Raw genomic sequence first — 24462 nt, 5'->3', positions numbered from 1 at the left:
TCAGTACCTTCACTAGCATCAATGGGGTTTAAAACTCTTAAACCTCCTTGCTAGCATGTTCATGATTCTTATTTCTTTACCATACTATACCATACCATACCATACCATACCATACCACATATTTTAATGCGTACATTTTTGCTTTGTACAATCTGAGCATAAACCAAGTTGGGTCAAACACAAACACCGTGCTTGAACCTCCTTGCATTTGCTAAAGCCTCTGTCACACATTCAGAACCATTTCCTGACCACCAACCAATTTTGGGACTCGTGGATTGCTACCTGTAGCTTTCTTTTCTATGTTGCATTGTTCAAGAACAGTTAACAATAGATAATTATCTGTCCATGTGTGATGAGTTGATTCTCGCCTGTATGATACCTGTAGTGTGACATGTCACAGACCCGGATAACTGGCAACACTTTCTTCACACCGACGTGAAACTTTACATCTCACCTGTTTTATTCAAGCGGTGCTTTTTACTCTTTGTAATGATGATAAAACAAGTGCTTGTTTTCTTTTCGCGAAAATTCTACAAAAGGATTATTTTCCATACGTCCCAGACAGACGTACCGACATTCTCTGCTAACTTAAAGCTTGTTCCTTTATATCGCCGCGTTGATGTGTATTATGGGGTAACCGTTTGTTTCTGCCCGAGAGTAAAATAACGAGATGAAATCGACGTTTCCAATTAAGATTTAGAAATAATAAGCAAACTTTCAGTCTACCGGTATTTGCGCCCCCCACACGCAGTTAGGCTTACTTACTTACTACATATGATTTGTTGACCGTTTTCAAAATCATATCCAGTGGCGTGTCAATGAGTAACTGTTGTATCTTATTTATCTATTACCTAGATGTCGACCCTCTATCGACTTTTCAGCATATATATATATCCAAAGAACACACACACACACACACACACACACACACACACACACACACACATATATATATATATATATATATATATATATATATATGCGTGTGTGTGTGTGTGTGTTCTTTGGATAATGAAGTAACATGTTTTTGTTGTGTTGTGTTATATATGGACTAACATAGACCAAGGAGCTCCTTGCATGGACTAACATATTAGTTGATACAAGGAGGTTGGTACTGGTAGCATTTTTTCTTCAAGAAAAATGTGAAAGCGTTTCGTGAAGTTTGTGACAAAGGCAATTAGTAGCAATTTTACAGTCAGCAATTAGCACGACGCTTTTCATGCAAATCGACGACGTTTTCTTTACATTTGACGGGGTAATTGTTCCAACAATGCCAAGTTGTCCATATTTTCCCGCCGCGCCGATAGACGTTATAATTGCCGGTTCCGTTCTTACAGGCTGGTGACAATAGAGTTTCCATGTCTCTACTTTAACGAGTAATACACATCATGACTTTACTACAAGATATAACGCTACTGTAGACGTACATGCCTAGACGTACAGTATCGTCATACTTAAAGGTACACTAGCTGTATTACGCTGGAGTATTTTGCTTTAACCAAACACACACACTATGTTGTATGTAAAAAGACAAAGGAATGCACCCAATACACACAAAATCAAATATCGGCATGTCTGTCTGGGACTTATGGAAAATAATCCTTTTGTGGAGTGTCCATGAAAAGAAAACAAACACTTGTTTCATCATCATTACAAAAAAGTAAAAAGCACCGCTTGAATAAAACAGGTGTGATGTCAAGTTTCACGTCGGTGTGAAGAAAGTGTTGCCAGTTGTCCGGGTCTGTGACATGTCACACTACAGGTATCATACAGGCGAGAATCAACTCATCACACATGGGCAGATAATTATCGATTGTTTGCTGTTCTTGAACCATGCAAGCTACAAAAGAAAGCATACCAGTGCATTTAAGAACTCCAGGTACTAATCCATGAGTCCACACGCTGACAGAAACCAAGTCTTACTATTCCAATATTCTAATTTCTCTACCAAGTTCATTCTACTTGTTTCTAATTTCTCTACCAACTTCATTCTACTTGTTTCTAATTTCTCTACCAAGTTCATTCTACTTGTTTCTAATTTCTCTACCAAGTTCATTCTACTTGTTCACTTACAACATGTGTGTGTGTGTGATTTATGTGCTTTGTGTGGTCTATGCAAGGTGGTTCAAATGTTTCATCAGCACAAAAAACGGTGTTTGAACCTCCTTGGTTGTACCTCTGGAACTGCCTTGCTGAACTCAAATTCTTGCTCAAATGATACGAAGCACAAATCTAGACATTAAAATATGTGGCTTTGTGTACTTGAAACTGAAATGGTTTCAGACACGAAACGTGAACGTATCAGTAGCTCATTAACTGCATGTGAAGGTTTGAAAATCGAACCACACACATAGATCGTCAAACGGCGGGAAAACTCACCTGGACAGGTAAAACAAAGGACACGTCATTACCGTCATGTCTTTGTCTTGGTACCGCCAAAAAGCCCGGCGCTACATCAAGGGCTTTGGATCATTGGGTGCGAAAAATGTGATAAAAAACACGGAAATCCAAACAAAACTTCCTGAAGAGAAGCTGAAAATGAGGCGATAACAGCCGCGATGTAATGACGCAATGATGACGACATTTGTACGGGACTGTGGGGCGCCATTTTGAAATAACGGTGAGAACAATGGAGCGTGGAAAACTTCCGCCGGCGACCTACAGGGGGCGCAGTTTAAAATATTAGTACCAAGCCTACATGTATCTATAGTGTGTTCAAACAATCGTTTCTGAGTAGAAAACTTATTCTTCGGATATTGGCTCTACACCGCTTTGTTACATGCACGCAACACACGCACATACTGGCATACACATACTATATAATTATTAATAGTACATGTTCGTATTTTGCAATATTCCATTGGAAAGGCTTGAAAATGGTGAAAATATTTGGGTGAGGACATGGTTGGCTTGTGGTTTTCTGGTACCGGTGTTCGGGAGTAGGTCAGTAGTGTGTTAGGGGGGTCAATTCTGATTTAAACTAAAATTCTATTCAATTCGTATACAAATATAGGCTTGACCTAAATCTGGTCAGACTGCTCCTGAACTTCCGAGGAGAAGGTTCTGAATGTATGACAGTTTATATTATCATATGAACATATATAGAACAAAAGAGAACCCATTGTGATGATATTATTCTTAGATTATGCAGAGGTCTAACCTTTGTAATGGGCGGGAGGGGCGTTTTGTACAGCACTTGAGAACCCGCAATTAAGGTCTCAGCAATAAGGGGATAACTACAGGTATCAGTGACCACCCATGTGGCTCTATGTGGGGTTAACCTGTGGCAAACTTCCGCAATGCTCAATAGCAAAGTCTCTCATACTAGTACTCTGGGTGTGTACTACCTAATCCCCTGAAAGAGCCCTGTTTCAATTCCTACGTGTTTAGAGACTGAAATCTACTACTATTATTTACTATGTTTTTACGACAACCAATTCATTATCGCGTACGCTCAAGTAATTTTATATATGGGCATCTATTACCTTGCTTTAGTTTTATAGCAACTGATAATGATTTCTATGTATCTTACATTTAACAGCTTATCTGCTATTTCATCTACATCGTGAACAAAAACCAACAGAGAAATGAGTAATAGGTTTGCACTTTTATTCTCAAAAACGAGAAAGACATGTTCTTGCACAAATACAGCAAAACAAGTGGATCTGTTACATATTTCTTTAAGTGCTTTAAAACACAAGGTGGCGGTAAACTATATACATATATGCATCATACACGACTGGGTATGAAATGTCTTTTGTCTGAGTCTTTTACTGGGAGGAATCAGTCCGTGGCAAGAGTTCTCTCCTGTTCCTCATGGCGGCCACCTGTCGGACGAACCCGGACAACACCTGCTGACACTCCCGCTCGAACCCCGACAGCGTGCCGCTCCCGTCGCCCTGCCGCATGTAGCTGTCCAGCACGGAGGTGTACAGTTTGTCGTCGGCGATCTTCAGCTCGGCGATGGCGGCGTAGTTTCTGACGGTCAGCTTGCCGAAAGGTTCGTGGATGCAGGCCTCGGAGACAGACAGAGACCGGTCCGCCCTCAGACGTCTCAGGATCCGGCCGTACGACTCGTGGATTGGTCGCAGGTCGGCGGCGAGGGAGAAGCGGCCCGAGCGGTCGGTAGACTCGGTACGGCTCGCCTTGGCGACAGGCTCGGGCTCGATGTCGTCGCTGCACCGCTTTCTCTTCGTGCTGCTTACGGTGCTGTCAGGGCTGGGTGGGAGGGACGATACCGGAGACACTGGCGGTGACAGGACGGAGGAAGGCCGGGCTGAGGTTGTCGGAGACTGGGAGGAGGTGACCTCGTCAGGGCGGGTGGAGACGGGGGTGGACGGGCGACTGTTGGCGGGAGAAGCCGTCATGACGAGACCGACGACCTTCTGGTAGCGGTGCAGCATCAGCATGGAGATGTAGAGGACGACTCCCAGGCGGCGGTGGCTGTGCATGGCGGGGCTGGAGGTCGGGTGGCACCGCTTGTCGCAGCTGTCACACAGCGGTACCACTCTGTCGCGGTTGTAGGACACACAGACCGGGTCCAGACAGACCCAGGCCGCCGGCTGCTCGCACCGACCACAGCAGAACGACCGCGCCTTGGTGTCGAAGTCGTTGGCTCTCTTCAGGACCCACTCGGCCCGGGACCCGGCGTAGCCTGCGGGACGGGGACAGTCGGCTGCTCTCTCCATGTCGTCACGAACAAAGACGTGTGGAACTGAAGTCGGGAAGAAGTCGGCACGCTCTAGGTGAAAGTCTGGAGAGAAGTGAGTGCGGACTGAAGACGTGGGGCGGTTTTATGGGCAATTTTTCCGACAAAAGTGATTGACTAACAAAGGCGGTAAGTATCGGCGCCACGTGCGGCAGATGTTCCCGAGGAGCGCCCCAAGAGATACCGGCGGTCCGACCGGTCCGACAAGTCGGCTTTTGCCGGCGGCGCGTCCCACGTCAAACAGGACCAAACACAGCAACAAGCCAAATCCTTTGTTCATTTTTCAAATGTTTGGTCGGTCTCTTTTGGTACTAACCGCATGTTATGACAACACTCGAAGAGACTACACTTACAAGCCGCTTGTAGCGCATGATTCAAAGAGTTCTTAGACAAATCAAGCTACTTTAAGACGATAAAACTTAACCTAAGTAAAACAAATTATTCATCTTTAGAACAAAGGAGTTCTGCAAACCGTTACCGCTTTCAGACCAAGGAACACAATCGTCTTGCTACATCGAGCAAATTAAAATTTTTGACCAGTAAAACATATTTCTCATTCGTACAAATCACTTCGCATGAAGAGATGTACTAAATGACCCTTGATAAGTGTCGGACAGTTTTATGTGTTATTGGTCCCGTGAGATTTCATAATGGTGGTGAAGCGTGCCTGGACTGGCTGGAGTAAAGATCGTGCAGATATTTGTCTCGTGCCAATAATCATGAAACATTGTTTTCCAAAATGACGAAATTTGCAAGTTTTATGGCTGTCTCAGATCGCCAGTGATCGCCAAAGCTTTTTCTTACGCGTGCCTGGCGTAAAGATTGTGCAGATATTTGTCTCGTGTCAACAATTAGAAGCATTGTTTTCCAAAATGATGAAATTTTCATGTTTTTTGGTTGTCCCAGATTGTGCATATATTTGTCTCGTGCCAACAATTAGAAACATTATTTTCCAAATGATGAAATTTGCATGTTTTATGGTTGTCGCAGTTCGCCAAACCTTTTTTTACGCGTATATCATTCAATAAAACTACATAATGTACTATTTAAGTTCAATCTGCTTTAGGTACGTACTTTTAGTAGGTAGGTCAAGGTAGTCCCATACCTTTTTTGAAGCCGTAGGGGCAGTGCGTGTCAAGGACACGATATTGGAAGGCAGAGCCCATCCCTCTGCTTTAAATCAACTCTGGTTTAAGGTTGGCTTGAATTTACGCCTTTTGTCAGGTATCATATAACCATTCCCTTGATTATATGATTCGTAAGAAAGTTGGTACGGTCCTACTGGTACTATGTATACTGCAATATTGTCAATCGTAGCCGTTTTGGTATGAAAACCTTTTTACTTTGCAGACAGACAAAGGTTTGAAACCAAGATCCCAAAGCTGTCGCAGGGTAGACATTCTTGACACTTCGCATCCCCCCGAGGCTAGAGTCAGCTGTTGATGTTCTGATATGTTTTTGTCGTCACTACGGATGTCTACAGGCCTTCAGTCAACCGTTTAGTGCTTATAGAATCACAAACAAATATCTTAGACAATGGGCACTCTGTAAAGATGTGTGGAATGAATTAATCTTAGACGTACTCAGGGTTCTCACCAGCATTTTTTTCGCATCTTAGGGGTCAGGTACAGAAGGGAAACCTTCTACGGCGCAAGTCGCACATTGACTTCCAAAAACATGACCACAGCAGGGGGTCTGAAATTCTTCCTGAAACATTTAAAAAACTTATAACCCTCTGAGACACCATTTCGTACATATTGAGGGACAGATCTTGTAAAGTTAAATGTTTTCCCTTTGTTATATCTTCGAAGTCATTCGTACTTTCATATTATTAAAAGATTTATGAAGGTTATCCCCTCGAAAAACACCCTTATGCTGGTTGAAAGACAGTGCAGGGGGCTAAATGGCCTAGCTAGTGAGAACTATGGCACTGTTCTTTGTCTACACAACCACAACTTATCTGTAAGCTATAAAAGCGGATTGGTCCATCCAGGTTGTGTTTGTGAGTAAACCGCCGCGAGGCCGGAAACCATCCCGGCAGAACCAGGTGTGCGCGCCCGAGTGATTTCCACGTGAGCTCGGCCCGGCTTTGTTCTACCTGCCCCTGCACCTGTTGCAGGCTCTGGCTTGTCTCAGTTGTCTTAATTCGTGTGGAATGTAAGGGATCGCGCTTTGTGTGATATTCTCACGAGTTTCGTAATAGCCATTTGCTCTACATAAACATCAAATACCAGAGTTATCAACCCAGAATTGAGGTGTTCAAAAACTCGTATTTTCCAAGAACTATTGTAGAGTGGAACTCGTTGCCACCAAGCACAGTTGGGGCATCATCACTCCTGCAATTAAATGTGCAAGGATTATGTGTAACAAGTCGTTCAGTGTGATATAGCTAGCTGCTGCCGCGCCGGGTGCCTGCGAAGCTAGTGTGTTACGCTGAAGGGTGGTTATACCGGCTATATGGATACAGATATAGAATCATAACCACTAAGTACAATAAGATCGTCCACAACACACACACGCACATAGTATATTACATACATACACTCGACCAATGAAGTAATGATATTTGAAACAGGAAACTCTCTGGTTCACATGTGCTAATACGCTGTTCAGGCTAGCTAGCTTTCAATATTGTTGTTGTTTTCAGTTAACCACAAGAGGATGTACGCGCCATCAAGCGAAGCATGCAGCAGTTACAGGGGCAATGCCAATGGGCTCTGCATGGTTGACAGCTCAGTTACGCCCTCGTGCGATACTGCCTAGAAATGCACCACCGTCACTTTGGAGGGTCAGGCAAGGACAACAACAAATCATTATGATAAAATGTCGAAAAGTGTGAGGTGAAATGCTGACTTCTTTATCTGCTACATTGAAACAAAAGAAGTGACCAAGTAGAGTAAATTCTGTGATCAAAAGATCTGTGTTGTCTAAAATATTCTTTGATATTACATGTATATATAAATTCAACGGTTCGTCTCTTTGTAAGCATATATATTTGTCTTCTTGGTTTTCTGTAGCAACAAACAACAAACTTTTTTGGGACGGATGTGGAATTCATTTTCTCCTGCCCGTATAGACCATGTGTGTGTTCAGAACTACTAAAAGTACAATGTAATCTCTAGTCAGTTGTAATCTTGAGGCTTCTCGCCTTTGGACGTCTTTTGCGGTTTGTTTTGCTGTATATTGATCATGACTTGCGGCCGTGCTTTTTTCTGTCAGTTCACCTTAGTTCACCCCAGTTTCCTACTCTCCCCACCTGTTTGAAGATTACCCTTGTACTGGCAAACAACTTCAGGGTATTACAAGCTGTGTTGGTGTGATGGTTTCTCAGAAGCCATGCGTGGGTAGCGCCTGGGATCATTGGTAAAGATTATACATACTGAATCTTACATGCACTCGTAGTAGCTATATGTGCTTGCTTGGTAGACAGCCTCTTTAAAGCTAAGAAGAGCATATGGCAAGTGACGTGGTTTTGACTAAGCCTGGAATAAAGTGGATAACAGTACAGAAGCAAATGTAAAGCTAGCCATAGCGCCTGGATTATGGTTTCACATTAGAAAACTTTTACACTTACACTTGCCCTCCCAAATGCTGGCAAGAGTTGCGGTGCATTTCTGTGTACTTAGTTCTGGAAAAGAAGCCCCTTTTTTATGGATTTATGTGGTGTGTCAGTGCATGGTGCTTCAGGGACTTACCGGCTTCAAGAGACATCAAAACACGTCCAGCATCGCACTTTGTTGTCAAATTCGCCCGTGTAAACAAGGATGTACTGCCATTTTAGTTCTTCTTCTGCTCAGGAAAGTAGCAAATAATTCGGATTCGGTTATTCGGATGGGGGTGGGGGGCTTTCAAGTACTTATGTGAAGATATGTATACTTTATCACGGGTTTCGTGTGCCTTCTTTATGGATATATAGAATTACAATGTCCCCATGAAAAACAGGGAAAGACAATGTACAGGCTTTTACTAAATAACCGACATTTCTGTGTACGTTATGACACCATGACAAAAATCGATGAAACCTTGCACACATACTACAAGTAGACACTACATAATACCCTCATGTCACGGTTGTCAATTCAAATGCTTGAATTCCACTCCTTCCAATCCTCATTCAACCCCTACAACATAACTTCTGTGCAAACAGTTAAAATCGATGAAACCTTCCACACATGCTTTAACAAGTAAATACATAATACCCTCCTGGCACGTGTATTTAATGCCAATGTCAAAGTAATTTTTCATTCCACAAATGGTTGACCTTTATCTGTTGCTCAATGTCAATTCAAATTCTTTTCAACCCTTATGCTGAGGTCACATTTCGAAGCCGGGGCCAGGCCTGGTTGTTTACGTGAACGAAAAATACACACAATTCATATCAAGAATATGTACAGATAGTGCTTATAATAAATTGTTGCCGATGTTTTGTGCTCTTATGTCTTTTACATCAAACTTTTCCTTCCCAGAAGTTAATATAAACTGCCCGGCCGGGCCCCGGGGTGGAAATATGACCTCAGCATTAGAAATCTTCCTTCAACCCTTACATCTGTAATACGTACCATCCGCCCCAGGTCTATATAGAATTTACAAAACCCGGCAAGTAAGCCGGCTCACACGGTCTCGCCTGAAACGCTTGGAGAGATTATGAATGAGAGACGATTAATTCAGTTAATTCCTGAATCCAGAAGGGACGTTAATCGTACTGTGTAAGCCTCAGGTGGCTTATTAACTTGCACACACGCACGCCTCTGAGGAAGTGATTAGCCTTCAGGGCGGCTCAAATGGTGTTTTAATGGCAGAGAACACTCAAAGGAAACCTAAGATTACCAGGTTAACGAAAATAGATATGTCATTAGCAGTGCCAACACGTCTTGATTCTGTACGCTACATGTTTGAATGATAAGGAGACCACGGGTGTGAGTGGGACTCGAGAGCATTCCGAGGGAAGAAGGAGTTCTACATACTTATAATCAGCAATAATATTGTATACAATATATACATTATTAGCTATATCCAAGCATCTTCCCAAAATGTCTAATAAAAAGTATTACACTGATGTATATAGCACACTATTACCAATATCAAAGCACCTTCCCTTTCAAATTCAGAATGCATACATGTATGTCTAATACAATGCTACAAACACACTGGACCAAGTCAACGATGTAAACAAAAAATAGAAAGAAGTATAGTTTTACTCAATCGACTTGATAACTAGTATATCAAAAGACAACACTGAAGATACACTGCATACTGTCCATCAGAACCAAAGACTTAGATTTAAACGCATCTACAATCACACCACTGCCAATCACAACATCTAGAGTGGTCGTCTCCGGACCAGCCAAAGAATGGGGCCACATGAATCTTGCTTTGGTGGAATCTGAATCCAATGCGCTTCGTCTGATCATGGCCTTATATCAACGCATCTACCATCAAACCACTGACAACTAGAGTTCCCCGATCTCATACCTTCGCCAAATGATGTTAATCTTTATGGCTGACAAATGATAGATTATTCCCCCTACTTGTGCAAATAGGATCCTCATTTTCATGAATTATATTAGTTTATCATATTCTCAACCAAAAGACAGTCTTATATTAACAAACAATGCCATTCTAGCATTTCCTCATAAATTATGCAAATGAGGTCCTGATTTGAATACATTATGTTTAATGATGTTCACCTTCACTGTACTTTCAAAGACCATAAGTATGAAATTCCAGGCAGTTATCATTACAGAATTATAACATTTTCTCATTAATTATGCAAATTAAGTCTTCATTTACATAATCAATATCTGCCTGTGTTTATCTCGTTCTCAATTACCAATGCCACAAGCTTCAATAGTCCTATGATGGAATGCAGCTGATTTATAGAATTTCTCCATGAATTATGCTAAATTACATCCATATTTGCATAATTGTCACATAATTATATTAAGCATCACGTAAGCTACCTGCATACCAAAAATCACGACGATCCGTCAACCGGTTCTTGAGTTATTCTCTTTTGAATATATTCAAACAGATAGCCCTGCAGTTCCAGAGCAAGGCGCTAGGGGGCCCAAACTCACGTCACTTCTTTCCCAGCACAAGAGCTACGTACCATCCGAATTTCGTCACCCTAGCATGTCTAGATCATGAGATATCAAAACCGGAAGTTCAGCTGCAGTACCGTAACAAGCTGCTAGGGGGCCCGAAAATCAAATCATTTTGAGGTCTCATTAAGACCTACCCACCTACCAAGTATCAAGACAATCCATCAAGGCCTTCTCAAGTTATCGTGTTTACAGACAGACAGACAGACACACACACACACACACACATACACGAACGCCTCTGAAAACATAACCTTCTTGGCGAAGGTAATAACATCTACAGCGATCCTCTCCGGACCAGCCCAAAGAAGCCTTCGCGAAGCTGCGGGTTTCTGTAGGCGTAGATGATCGGGTTGGAGAAGGTGGACAGCAGGGAAAACAGCACGGCGAACCGCTGCCATCTCCCGTCCGTAGCGGCGGAGGCCTCGTCCCCTACCGCGTTCATCCGGATGATGACGCCGAAGTACGGAGCCCAGGACACCACGTAGGCCACCACGATCAGCAGGACCAAGGTGGCCGACCTCATCCGAGCTCTGAACTCCGGGGAGATCTGAACTCCATCCCAGGGCAAGGTGACCGGTTGTGGCGGCTTGAACTGTCCAGCAGATTCCTGAAAGGACATGTGTGTTGTGTCTAGCAAAAACCAAGAGAGGCAACATTTGCAAAGGAAAAGCATAATAACGTTAACCTTCACATGGTCTAGCCTAACAAACTGTTATCCTGTAACTCATCCCCTTGCTCAAACACATATATGATATCAAGAACCTTCTTGGTAATATATCATGCTGAGCAGCCTCTCCAGGTCTGTCCTGCAACAAAATGTAACCCAACACCATAGGCGTCTGATACAGCACCAGTTACCATGGTGACAGACGTCTGGCCCAGGCCGTTTTCTTTGAAACGTTTGGAACGAAAGAAGAGGAGAAAGAAGAGAAAACAGAGCAGAAACAAAATACTTTCCTTCTGTAAAGGTAAACATTATGATAGCACGGCAACAGTATTTTAAATGTTGGTGTTAAGGAAAAGTAGATCCTACCAGAGATATCTGATCTTGCTTGTCGCAGTCCTCAGCGAGACTGACGTCCGCTGACACCACTTCTGACAGAGAGACGGCCTGGGCGCACGGCTGGGGGGACGGGAAGGTGGGATCCTCGGGTGTGAATGGGGAAAAGAACGGCTCGTCACGGGCACCGCCGCCGTCTGACGTCCCCGGGCTGCGGTCGGACTCCGGGCTAGGCACACGGGAGGTCGGGACCACCACCGTCTCCCCGTACTCCATCTCAGACCGGGTCTCAGGGTTGATTCGGCTGTGCTGACGTCGTTTCAACTCACGCCAGATCCTTGAAAAAAGCAAAAACCTTATTTAACACAAGGAAGCTATTTTACCTCCTAGATTAACATGAGGCAAAAGTCTTAACATGAGGAATACACGTACATTAGTGGCCTGTACATGCCAGAGAATACTAGTAAGATATTCTGTGAAACATTCTACTGTTACAAGTGTACACCTACCACTACTACCGTCAGTCAGTCTCAAAAAAATATGAATTTAACTGCGCAAATAACAGGTTGGCTTTGTTCCAAGTTTTACAAGTCAAATTTGAGCCTTAAAACATATATGATAATATATATGATAATATATATGATAATATATATGATAAGTGCAATCCTACATTACTATTAATTAGTCTTGTAGATCCATGCAGTTCTCTGTTGGAGCAGTGTGATTTAGTATAGTATAATATCATTATATTTCTATTAATAACTTACTTGCAATAGCAAACCGACATGATGATCATGGTTAATGCGATGCAAATGTTGGCCATGGCCTGTCTGCTCTTCCGAGCCGTTCCCAGGTATCTGAAAGATAAAAAAATGCATATCCATGTACTAAGTAACGTTATTATTTACAAATACAGAAATCGAACTTAAGTCATAAGGATAATGAAGGTGACAGTGGTCGTTGAAAATTTCACCTCTTTGTAATCCTTGTGTTGGAATAAATTTCTACATTTTACTATGATTACTACCAACACAGATGAACTTTCATAACCTTGTATAGACGAATGCAGATGTCATTCAACTGTTCTTTAGACAAATGCAAATATCATTCAACTTTTCTTTAGACAAATACAAACATCATTCAACTGTTCTTAGGATTAATATTTATTTACTATATTCATATGCTTGTAGCATGATATTCGGAACATATGACTTTAGGTTAAAAACATTGCCGCAAGATATACGTTCATGCCATGTGTGGGTTGAGATAACACGTCGAAGTAAAGAAAAAATCTATATCTACTGTCGCAAAAATACATACTTGCAGACGAAGAGGGGAGGGTTGAAGTAGTTGTTCCATCCCTCAAGTAGAGGATGCATCATCGTTACCATGGCAATGAGAAGGGACAGACCAATCAGAAGAGCGGTTCGCGTTGACGTCATCAACTTGTTGTAGTCCAAGGGAAAACAGATATACCTAGAAGAAAAAAAAAGAAAAACTTGTGTTAATAAAGAAAGTATACAGAGGGGGGAGGGGTTACTAGTATAAACAACGACCAATTAAATAAGTTGGTTTCACAGATGACTTCGCATACATACACAAACTAATACCTACATGCACGAATACATGCATATAAATGCACGAGGTATGTAGTGCATACATAAATGCACTATGTATGTGCATACTGTCATGCGCATTCTTTTATTGCAGCATTTGAAAAAACAAGACATGGTGACTGCACATTCAAGTTTTCAACTTATTTTTATGCCGCCACCAATGCAAAGACAAATATGATACTCATTTTCGCTTTGATGTAGTGAGGAAAGTCGTGTAAAGTGACTTTCTCAAGGGCAAAAGATGCACAAATTCTTCACCCTTTTTCATCTACCGTCCACAGCTCTTAGCACTTAGCAGTTCCCGTGCCTGTCTGTCTGGCATATCCAGTCACTATTCTTTATTTAGCTGTAATTGAAGTAGAGTGCTAATGTGAGAGGTCTCGATCCTAACTCAAGTCTGACATACATGTATTGGAAACACAAAACCTCTTTTAAGAGGTTCTGTGTTTCCAATGTGTCAGACTTGAAAACTAAAAACTTTTTACAAACTAAAAAGGAAAGACGAGAAAGTTTAATGCAAGTACTTGCCCGAAGGCTAATTGCAAGTACATGTATTAAACATGAAAATAAAGGATGGACAACGGATAACAATATAGTATGTGGCTACTCTAACTACTAAACACTACATTCTAACTTATTGGGGCTGATTTATTTATTTTCAGTAGACTTTATCTATAATGTGTGGGTTTTGTGATGTTAAGAGGAGAGTACAGTGTAGTTTTCTTTTTGTCTGTAAATATGGACGACTTAGGATAGAATTTGGTGCTTTGGCCTCCTCAAACATGGTCCTTTCTTTCGTGATCGTAGAAGAAGACATAGGAAATATAAGCAGCAGTATACATCTCAACTGCAATGCGAGTAGGACCATTAATTTAATTAGCCTGACACTGAAAATATAACAAGGGGTTGTCTTGCTTCAGATACGAGGAAAAATGTAATCCAATGATTAGTCATGACTTACTGATATGCACAGTCTCCATCCACTGTGTACTTAATCTACTATATATAGGCCAGTATAAGTCAAGCATAGTCTGGGCAAGCTGGGTTAATATGGCGACGTAAAAGACTTACCAGTTGCATGTATAAGAGAATAATGTACGTGTTTCAAATACGTAATGTATTTTGGATTAAGAAAATATCTCCATTACAGTAAATTTTTCCTGTGTTGGAATGTGACTAGGGATATGCTAGAGATACACTTCCTCGCTTTTTAACTTAAACAAATCTCTTGTTTTGTTGGGAAAAACATGTGCTTCCCCTCCAAAGATGTGACAGCCTTTTCATTCAACTTGTTCTGCCTGTGCCATTATGCCTTGTTTTCAAGTTGCCGATTAGCAATTAGTAGCCAGTAATATTAATCTTATTACATTAGAGCCCCTTCCTTCGACCTTGTCCCTAACACTAGCTAACCAAGGTTGGTTGGAGTTCGGGAACAGTCTGACCAGATTTAGGCCACCCCTACCTTTTTATACGAATCGAATGGAATTTGAGTCAAATTTGAACCACGACAACACTACTGACCTACTCCCAACCACCGGCCAACCACCAGCCGACTTGTGCAGCCGAACAGTGGCCGACCTCGCAGAACACCGACCAACCACAGCCGACCCTGCTGGCGACCTAATCCTAATCCGTGGTCGGCCAGTGTTCGGTAGGCCACTTTCGGCTATGTGTAACAGGGGCAAGTCACATTTGCAGGCCGGGGCTGAGAAATAGACAGTTCGTATCAAGAATATATCTAAATAGTGCCTATCATTAATTTTCCCCCACTTTTTTTGTCTTTTGTTTTCTTTTATATCATATTTTTTCCATAAACTGTCCGGCCGGGCCCCGGGTTGGAAAGTGAGACCTTACAGCATTACATTGTATTAGCCTGGGTACCAAACCTATTTTATAATTAGCTCCTGAGTCCTAAGCTAAAATTTGGTTTGGTGACCAGGCTAACATTGTACAATGTACATTGCTACTGCAATTTGGTGACCAGGCTAACATTGTACAATGTACATTGCTACTGCAGTTATTTTTGTCACAAAAACACATACCAGTATCTGTCGATGGAAATCGGCGCGATGATGTTGATGGAGAACTGTGCCCCGATCAGGTACACCGTGTCGATGATGAGGAACACGCCGTCACACGCCAGCGGTTTCCCGTTAAACAAGAAGATCGTTGCCATAGGGACTTTGCCGAGGAGTTGCAAGACGTCGGCGGCGGCCAGAGCGCAGAGCAGGGCGTTCCCGGGCGTTCTCAGCTCCTGTACGCACGACACCGTGATGAGAAGCGCCATGTTCCCACAGACCCCCAGAACGGTACAGGCCGTCAGCCAAACCATCTGCAGTTCTCGGTACGGCGGGTCGGCGTAGTAGAACGGCTCCCAGTCAAAGGCAGTGGAGTTGGTGAGGCCGAGCGAATCGTTGGTGCTGTTCGTTGCCATCTCAAGCAACATACGCTCCGCACAACACAACACAACCCATACAACGGAAAGTACGTACCACGCAGGCGACTGGCTCGGTCTGCTATGGCGTAGACACTAGCTACGCCAGTGCGTACATGTCATAATATTAAAATGAGGAATTTGAATATCATAATGAGGCATCTGAATGAAAGCTGGCTATTTTTTAGATGTCTAGTTATTTTAAAAGATGATAACTGTCTACTGCCCCTCCCTACTAATTATTCTACCAATTATGGAGTAATTATACTTGTGGAACAAACAAGTCTATTTGAAAGTCTTGTTGAATTATCTCATGTTTTTGTCATCTGTTGCACACATCATGGAGGTATAAAGGATATAAAAACAGTGTAAAGCCTTCATGTCTTAGTGATAGGTTTAATCCGGCTCTTCGTGACACGCAAGGCGGAAGCCCAGACTTAAGCCATTCGTGGTTCATCCTTGTTGTCCGTACATGGGAACTCTCAAAGTTGAAAAACAAGTATGACAACTACCGTAAATAATTTCATCAGGTTGGTGAATAATTGGATATAAAAGTTCTTATCCACAACCACTTGTTTACAAGAGCCGACGTTTCGGTGACCGCCTGTCATCTTCATCAGGTTATAGACAATATATCTATATATTGTATCTTACAATACATTTGGAACCGCATATCTCACTATGTTGTAACAATATCTCTATGTATGTCACAAATAATTTATCGCATTCAAAGCAGTAACACCTAGCTTCAGTGCACATTGGACCTGTAACACCTAGTTTCAGTGCACAGTGAACCAGTAACAGCTAGTTTCAGTGCACAGTGAACCAGTGACAGCTAGTTTCAGTGCACAGTGAACCAGTGACAGCTAGTTTCAGTGCACAGTAAACCAGTTACACCTAACTTCAGTTCACAGTGAACCAGTAACAGCTAGCGTCAGTGTACAGTGAACCAGTAGCAGCTAGCTTCAGTGCACAGTGAACCAGTAACACCTAGTTTCAGTGCACAGTGAACCACTAACACTTAGTTTCAGTGCACAGTGAGCCAGTAACACCTAGCTTCAGTGCACAGTGAACCAGTAACAGCTAGCTTCAGTGCACAGTGAACCAGTAACACCTAGCTTCAGTGCACAGTGAACCAGTAACAGCTTGCTTCAGTGCACAGTGAACCAGTAACACCTAGCTTCAGTGCACAGTGAACCAGTAACAGCTTGCTTCATCAATCTGCAAAGAAGTTATGGCCAGCCACATGAAATGACAATGATAATGACTGTCAGTCGCTTACCTTTGGCAGTATACAAAGTAGAGGGCGACCATTATTTGACCCTTATTTCCTAAGGCCAAGTAGAACTGTAATGTCTTACATAAAGCATTGCGCCTCTGTAGTTGTAGTTTGCCGTGAAAGAGGTCAGCGACCTTCAGGATTACTGTGTGTTCGCATCTTCATCGACGTGTATGGATCGTAATCCCTTGTACTCACTGTCAAAACTTACAAATACATGTACGTGTAATTAGACCCAGTAGGGTAACACGATGTCGACATGTCCCCACTGCAACTGATTAAATGGCACCCCCCGCTGTACTCTCACTGCAATAATACATGAACTGAGTTTCGCCACTGAATCCATTTCCAGGGATCGTCACAAAGTGTATCCCCATATTAGCTCTTTCTTTGACAGAGAGCCAAAAAAATGCATCACGACAGATATCCTTTACCATGTTGGTCGGGCGAGCGACTGTAGAAGGGATTGAAAGGTTTTCGTAGCACGTCAGAGACAGAGAGCCCGTGTCATGTATAGAATAGGTTGAAACACTGAATAGCCGTTCCTTATTCACAACCACTTGTTTAACATTAAAAGCTGACGTTTCGACGACCGTCTGTCATCTTCATCAGGGCAATTATGACTGGTTCACCGTGCACTGAAACTAGCCTGTTACCGGTTCACTGTGTACTGAAGCTAGGTGTAACTGGTTTACTGTGCACTGAAACTAGGTGTCACTGGTTCACTGTGCACTGAAGCTAGGTGTTACTGGTTCTCTGTGCACTAAACCTAGGTGTTACTGGTTCACTGTGCACTGAAGCTAAGTGGTTTATTGTGCACTGAAACTAGGTGTTACTGGTTCACTGTGCACTGAAGCTAGGTGTTACTGGTTCACTGTGCACTGAAGCTGGGTGTTACTGGTTCACTCTGCACTGAAGCTAGGTGTTACTGGTTCACTCTGCACTGAAGCTAGGTGTTACTGGTTCACTCTGCACTGAAGCTAGGTGTTACTGGTTCACTCTGCACTGAAGCTAGGTGTTATTGCTTAAAGTTATGACATACATAGATATTGTTCCAAATGTTAAGAATTGTTATATACAATATACTAGTATATTGCATATACTAGTAACCTGATGAAGATGACAGGCGGTCACCGAAACGTCGGCTCTTGTAAACAAGTGGTTGTGGATAAAGAACTTTTATATCCAATTATTCACCAACCTGATGAAATTATTTACGGTAGTTGTCATACTTGTTTTTCAACTTTGAGAGTTCCCATGTACGGACAACAAGGATGAACCACGAATGGCTTTAGTCTGGGCTTCCGCCTTGCGTGTCACGAAGAGCCGGATTAAACCTATCACTAAGACATGAAGGCTTTACACTGTTTTTATATCCTTTATACCTCCATGATGTGTGCAACAGATGACAAAAACATGGGATAATTCAGCAAGACTTTCAAATAGACTTGTTTGTTCCGCAAGTATAATTACTCCATAATTGGTATGATAATTCGTAGGGAGGGGCAGTAGACAGTTATCATCTTTTAAAGTAACTAGACATCTAAAAATAGCCAGCTTTCATTCAGATGCCTCATTGTAATATTCAAATTCCTCATTTTAATATTATGACATGTACGCACTGGCGTAGCTAGTGTCTTTGCCATAACAGACCGAGCCAGTCGCCTGCCTGGTACGTACTTTCCGTTGTATGGGTTGTGTTGTGCGGAACGTATTCTGTTTGAGATGGCGACGAATGGGACAAACGACTCGCTCGGCCTCACCAACTCCACTGCCTTTGACTGGGAGCCGTTCTACTACGCCGACCCGCCGTACCGAGAACTGCAGATGGTTTGGCTGACGGCCTGTACCGTTCTGGGGGTCTGTGGGAACATGGCGCTTCTCATCACGGTGTCGTGCGTACAGGAGCTGAGAACGCCCGGGAACGCCCTGCTCTGCGCTCTGGCCGCCGCCGACGTCTTGCAACTCCTCGCCAAAGTCCCCCCGAGTATGATCTTCTTGTTTAACGGGAAAGCGCTGCCGTGTGACGGCGTCTTCGTCATCTTGGATACCGTGTATTTCACCATGGCACAGTTTTCTGTCAACATCATCGCGCCGATTTCCATCGACAGATACTGGTATGTGTTTTCGTACGTAATATTTGTTAGGTTGCCCTTAAAAAACAAAATAGATATGTTTTAAGTATCACGCGAAAACCTTTTCCTAAGGGCGAAAATATTTGCGATAAGGTGCCTTGATAATACATGTACATGAATACTTTTATAAGCGTAGGAAGTGTTAAGCGATTACCTGAAAGCAAGTGGATTATGGCAGCACACAAGAAGGTGCAATCTGACTGATACGGAAAGCTTGGCTAATAAGGGACGGATCACGGAAAACATCGGGGCGGGGTTTGACAAGAGACGGTAATCTTGTTGTCTAATAGATGCAGAAGGTTTTTCCAGAATAGAAGGAATCATAGATGCATATCATCGTTGAAATGCATTGTGATCATTCCGATCTTCGTGAAAGAGCAAAATATTGTAGACGGTTGGATTTTTGTGTTCGCAGCTGTAACTCACGATCCGTTGGCTACATTGTTGTGTAGTTTGGCATGTACTTTGTTAGTATACTCTACAACTTCACTAGCTTTGTATGTATAATGTCAGTTAATCAGGCTTAAATTTCCCTATTAGAGCGGTCTTTTATCTTAATTTTTTTCAGTCATGAATGCACTTTTCAGTCAACAAGGCCCCTTTGCGGCACTACGAAAGAGCGATTATGGGGTTAAATCATAACATCCCTTTCACCCTACAATAAAACAACATGTTCACCCTCCCAGGTACATCTGCCATCCCCTGAAGTACAGCGAAACTATGACGTTACCGCGAATCGCTCTCCTGATTGGTCTGTCGTTCCTCTTTGCCATTGTAACGATGGTTCATCCTCTACTAGAGGGACTGAACAACTACTTCAACCCGCCCTACATGGTCTGCAAGTAGGTATTTTAGTGGATTATGTCAGAACATGAAGTTTAACTCCATGGTCAGAACATGTAAGAAAATATATATGCCCCTCCTCCCCACCTTTGCTCGCACTTTGACTGACGCACACTTTGATGTACAATTTCCCATGTCGGTGAGCACGTTTATGCACATCTGTTTCCCCTCAAGATATGCTGTGTGGCAAACATGTTTTGTATCACATTTCCTGCAGTCGCCTACTGTTGAGTTTTGTGTGTTCTGTCTGTAATTACCTTCATGAAAATGGAGGTATTGTTCCACCAGTTTCATAATGGATATGTTTGATTTCAGTCCGTCCCAAAGGGAGAACGTCATTGATCAAGTCTACCTCTGGTAGTGCAAGCTGTTTTTAGAGATGATTTTTTTTTCGTTTCATGACCTCCTTGACAGCTAGTGTTGTTTCTCTTGCACGATAAAGAAAAACTTGTAGACATCATGGTGAACGAGGACACGAGGTACCATCACACAGGATCTAAATATTTCATGGAGGTCTGAGATCTGCGAACTCTTGTTTTGTTTGTTCCTTACTTGACTGGCCGTACCTGTTTCAGATACCTAGGCCCAGCACGGAAGAGTAGACAGGCTATGGTCAACGTGTTTCTCCTTCTGCCTATGATCACCATGATGTTTTGCTATTACAGGTAAGTTATACTTCCTCACTTACGGTACTAAATATTCAATATATTACACACTGGTGTTGTACCATAAATGTTAGTTAGTTAGTTAGTTTGTTTGTTTGTTTGAACCATTCTTTATTCAGTCAGTCGAAGGACAAATGCATAGAGAGGCACTATGCAAAGAAGTTCAAAATAAAGGTATATTGAATCTACAAATTCTTGTTTATTCTTGTAGAATTTGGCGCGAACTAAAACGACGTCAGAACCGGCACAACAACAAGATCTGCCCCGAGACGCGCTCGGAGATGGAGTACAGTGAGACGGTCGTCCCGACCCGGCCCAGACGCGCTCCCGCCACGGACACCCGCCGGATATCCTTCCTCTCGGACGGCGATGACACCGACGATGCCCCTGCCTTCTCCCCGGACGATGACACCCCCAGCTCTGCCTCCCAAGCTGACGCCGTCACGACAAAAATTTGCTTGGCTGAAGGACGCGATAAACAGGACCAGAGTTTCCCGGTAGGATCTATGTTTTATATTTCACTACATACCATGGTATGGATGGAACATATTGTTTTCCCCCATGTTTCCTCCTCCTCCGCCACCTCCTTCTCCGGCCTCTTAAGCTTCTTCTTCTTCTTCCCCTCCTCTTTCATCTGGTCAAATTGATTCAATTTCTTTATTTTTGGGCCAAATGACCTACAATTTGGTGGGCAAATACGTTTTTTGAAGAATATTCTATTTTTTGAAGAACATTCTACCTTTTCAGGAATCTTCCGGGCAGTTCAAGCCGCCCCGGACCAGCTGGCCCTGGGATGGAGTTCAGATCTCCCCGGAGTTCAGAGCTCGGATGAGGTCGGCCACCTTGGTCCTGCTGATCGTGGTGGCCTACGTGGTCTCATGGGCTCCGTACTTCGGCGTCCTCATTCGCAGCAACGCGCTCGGGGACGAGGCCTCCGCCGTTACCGACGGAAGGTGGACGCGGTTCGCCGTGCTGTTTTCCCTGCTGTCCACCTTCTCCAACCCGATCATCTACGCCTACAGAAACCCGCAGCTTCGCGAAGGCTTCTTTGGGCTGGTCCGGAGAGGATCACTGTAGATGTTGTTGACAGCGGTTTGATTGTAGATGCGTTTGAATTGTGATGAACAGTGTACGGTGTATCTTCAGCATTATCTATTGATATCTTATGTTATAATAATATAAAGTCAATTGAGTGAAACCAAAAACTATACTTCATTCTTTATTCCTTGAACATCGTTTACATCGTTGACTTGGTCAAGTGTGTTTGTATTGAACATATTCATTCTTAATTTGAAAAGGAAGATGCTTCGATGTCGCTTATAGTGTGCTATATGCACCAGTGTACTGTACACAGGTGTTATATACACAATAAATTGACCTATTTGCGACGACTTCTTAGGGCTGGAGGCGACCACTGCATACTTACAGTCAATAGTCTGTTTGTAGACATGTTGAAATTGCTTTAAAATGGTATTGTCGATAGTGTGCTAGTATATCAGCCGTTCAGAGTGTCATCGTCTTGTTGATGTAATCTTGCTAACAGTGCTAACAGGTGAGTGAGTGTAACGACTGTGTATCTACCATTCCTTCCTGCAGTTATTGATATTCTCATTGGGTTTGCTGTCCCTCCTCTAGAATTTCTTCATTTTTGACATTGTGCAGCATACCAGTAAACAACAGACTATTAGTAATGGAAACTGCCTGTTATTTAGCGGCTAAAGTTTCACTTACTCTAGAATTATTTCATTTTTGACACAGTACAGCATACATAATAAACTACAGACGATTAATTATAAAGGATATAGTCTGTACTTAGCGGCAACATTAGGCCAAATCGTCCACTAACTGTTTCAAAACGTATTTTACTCTGTATCCGATGTAGCATCGACTTTGTATATACCAGAAATAAGACATAATCTAAAATGACAGAGAAACTGTTCCAACTGTTCGCCCTACAGCAACCTGTATAGTTCGATATATGTATTGTGTGTTGCTATTATGCATTGGTAAGATCTAATCAAACGTAAATTGCCTGGAAGGATAATTTGTCTAAATGATTTGCACATGTTAGTTAACCCTCTCAGTTCATGTATAAATAAATGTACTTCCATCAATTTTGACCTTGTGCAATGGCTTTTATTGTTAAAACGTTGAAGATGGGTGGGTAAGTATAGACAACAAAGAAATGTACATGATTTTAGGTCACCGTCCTTAAGAGCATTCGCGAATCGTGAAGCAAACGTGCTAGATTCGACAGTTGGTCGAGCCAAAGATCTAAAATGTCTCCTCACCATTCATATGTGGTGGAATCTCTGAGCGTTCAGCACGGAAGCAAAAGGTCCCGAGTTCGAATCCTACGAGGCCGTCGATCTTGTGCCCTTGGGAAAGGCACTTTATACGAATTTCTTCACTTTACTCTGATGAAAATGAGTATTTCTGTTGTTCGTTCAGATAGTTGAAAAAACTTGAGTGTGCCGTAACCATGTCTTGTAATAGATTTTGAAAAAAATCTCTAGTCTTCTCTAGTGTCAACAAATTTTAGATATCTACATCCCTGTCTCGTGACCACTTCATGTAACCAATAATTAACTGTGGGTGTAGAATTTCTTTCATTGACGTCATGGTACGCTTGAGTGAGGGAAGACAACTCGCCAGGAATAGAATAGACACAACACCGCCCTTCAGAGCAACGGGGAGATGTTTTACAGCACTTTAATGGACTGTGCTGCGGTTAAGTATGGAGTAAAAAAACTAGGGACAGATAGTTCATATGACAGAAAGGAATCAGCCATTTTACAAACGGTTTTTTTTTTCAAGCTACAGTTTGCATGTCAGTTTAAGTAACTCCTTTGGGACAGCAGCAGATGCATTAAAAGGTTACAGTTGGTTGGCACACCACCTTAAGTATAGCCTGTATCAGTGACAAACACTTCACAGAGTATGGCGAGTCTACATGTAGACATTCAGTCTCCTTTTCATTTGTTGACGATCTTTCCGATTATAGCCTGTATATAGTTAGTACAATAGTAGATGGACTCATAATGCATTGTGGATCACATGATAATTATGGGTTCCATATTGCTTTTTCTGGTGTTTCTTCTTCTTCTTCTCCTCCTCCTCCTTCTCCTCCTGCCATTTTTTAAATGGATTCAGCTTCTTCATTTTAGGGCCCAAGGTCCTGAAATTTGGTATGGAGGTACAGTGGGCAAATACCCCTAGGCGTTTTTTAAATTTTTGTGATACGGGCTTTTAGAATGGTTTTATTTGAGTTTTTTGGCTGTGTTATAGCTAATGTATTACTGTGTTAGTGTGCCATGTTTACCACGTTTGGGTATGAGTCATCACAATGGAATGCAGGGCATCAACCAATAGGCATGCAGCTTTCCTCTATTCTTCTTGCTGATTGGCTGTTGGGATTTAACTTGATTAACAACTGCACAGTGCATTTCCACCTGCACAGAGCATTTCTTGCTGATTGGCTGTTGGGATTTAACTTGATTAACACCTGCACAGGGCATTTCCATACTGACAGTATGTCTGTATTCAAGTGTTTTGGTAGGTATTTCAAGCTTTCCTGCTCCAGCATTGGAATGCGGGCAATGAACGTTATTTTTATTTTGAAAATCAACAGTTTGCATTATGCAATTAAAAATCCTAACCAATAAAGTAGGGAATAGC

At 42.6% G+C, this 24462-nt stretch overlaps 4 protein-coding genes across 4 annotated transcripts in view; 1 reads left to right on the top strand and 3 right to left on the bottom strand.

The window, feature by feature from the left end:
• LOC109486389 (plasminogen-like) overlaps positions 1 to 8514 on the bottom strand; it is a 28444-nt gene extending 19930 nt beyond the window's left edge. The window contains exon 1 of the mRNA XM_019790216.1: positions 8404 to 8514. Coding sequence (XP_019645775.1) covers positions 8404 to 8419 — 16 coding nt within the window. The 5' untranslated portion in view covers positions 8420 to 8514. The remainder of the gene's footprint in view (positions 1 to 8403) is intronic.
• Positions 3679 to 4893, bottom strand: LOC109486387. Its single transcript, XM_019790212.1, has one exon. It carries the CDS (start codon positions 4686 to 4688, stop codon positions 3771 to 3773), a length of 918 nt encoding a protein of 305 aa, XP_019645771.1. The 5' UTR covers positions 4689 to 4893; the 3' UTR covers positions 3679 to 3770.
• Positions 8515 to 9200: 686 nt separating the features above from the next.
• Positions 9201 to 15929, bottom strand: LOC109486220. The gene is made up of 4 exons (XM_019789933.1): positions 15471 to 15929; positions 11846 to 12149; positions 11081 to 11419; positions 9201 to 10158 (listed from the first exon to the last, which is right to left on the bottom strand). The coding sequence occupies exons 1-3, from the start codon at positions 15872 to 15874 to the stop codon at positions 11087 to 11089; spliced, it is 1041 nt and encodes a 346-aa protein (XP_019645492.1). The 5' UTR covers positions 15875 to 15929; the 3' UTR covers positions 9201 to 10158; positions 11081 to 11086.
• A 2937-nt stretch (positions 15930 to 18866) lies between these two features.
• On the top strand, positions 18867 to 22861 carry LOC109486209 (probable G-protein coupled receptor No18). Its single transcript, XM_019789923.1, has 5 exons — positions 18867 to 19258; positions 19963 to 20118; positions 20695 to 20784; positions 20996 to 21281; positions 21532 to 22861. The coding sequence occupies exons 1-5, from the start codon at positions 18867 to 18869 to the stop codon at positions 21859 to 21861; spliced, it is 1254 nt and encodes a 417-aa protein (XP_019645482.1). The 3' UTR covers positions 21862 to 22861.
• The last annotated feature ends 1601 nt before the right edge of the window (positions 22862 to 24462 follow it).

Source organism: Branchiostoma belcheri, unplaced genomic scaffold, assembly GCF_001625305.1.
Source record: "Branchiostoma belcheri isolate BF01 breed outbred unplaced genomic scaffold, Haploidv18h27 scaffold8, whole genome shotgun sequence".
NCBI lineage: Eukaryota > Metazoa > Chordata > Leptocardii > Amphioxiformes > Branchiostomatidae > Branchiostoma > Branchiostoma belcheri.
Note: the sequence above shows the minus strand (reverse complement) of the source record. Positions and strands in the feature narration are given on the sequence as shown.

What these genes read in the sequence shown, in the direction of transcription:
- LOC109486387 (XM_019790212.1), bottom strand. Translation starts at nt 4,688, where the DNA reads ATGGAGAGAGCAGCCGACTGTCCCCGTCCCGCAGGCTACGCCGGGTCC.
- LOC109486220 (XM_019789933.1), bottom strand. Translation starts at nt 15,874, where the DNA reads ATGTTGCTTGAGATGGCAACGAACAGCACCAACGATTCGCTCGGCCTC. An exon ending in ATTTCCATCGACAGATACTG is followed by an intron (nt 12,150 to 15,470) that starts GTATGTGTTTTT and finishes GCTTTTTTCAAG; the next exon opens with GATCTGGCGTGAGTTGAAAC. An exon ending in AGCAAGATCAGATATCTCTG is followed by an intron (nt 11,420 to 11,845) that starts GTAGGATCTACT and finishes ATGTCCTTTCAG; the next exon opens with GAATCTGCTGGACAGTTCAA.
- LOC109486209 (XM_019789923.1), top strand. Translation starts at nt 18,867, where the DNA reads ATGGCGACGAATGGGACAAACGACTCGCTCGGCCTCACCAACTCCACT. An exon ending in CCGCCCTACATGGTCTGCAA is followed by an intron (nt 20,119 to 20,694) that starts GTAGGTATTTTA and finishes TACCTGTTTCAG; the next exon opens with ATACCTAGGCCCAGCACGGA. An exon ending in ATGATGTTTTGCTATTACAG is followed by an intron (nt 20,785 to 20,995) that starts GTAAGTTATACT and finishes TTATTCTTGTAG; the next exon opens with AATTTGGCGCGAACTAAAAC.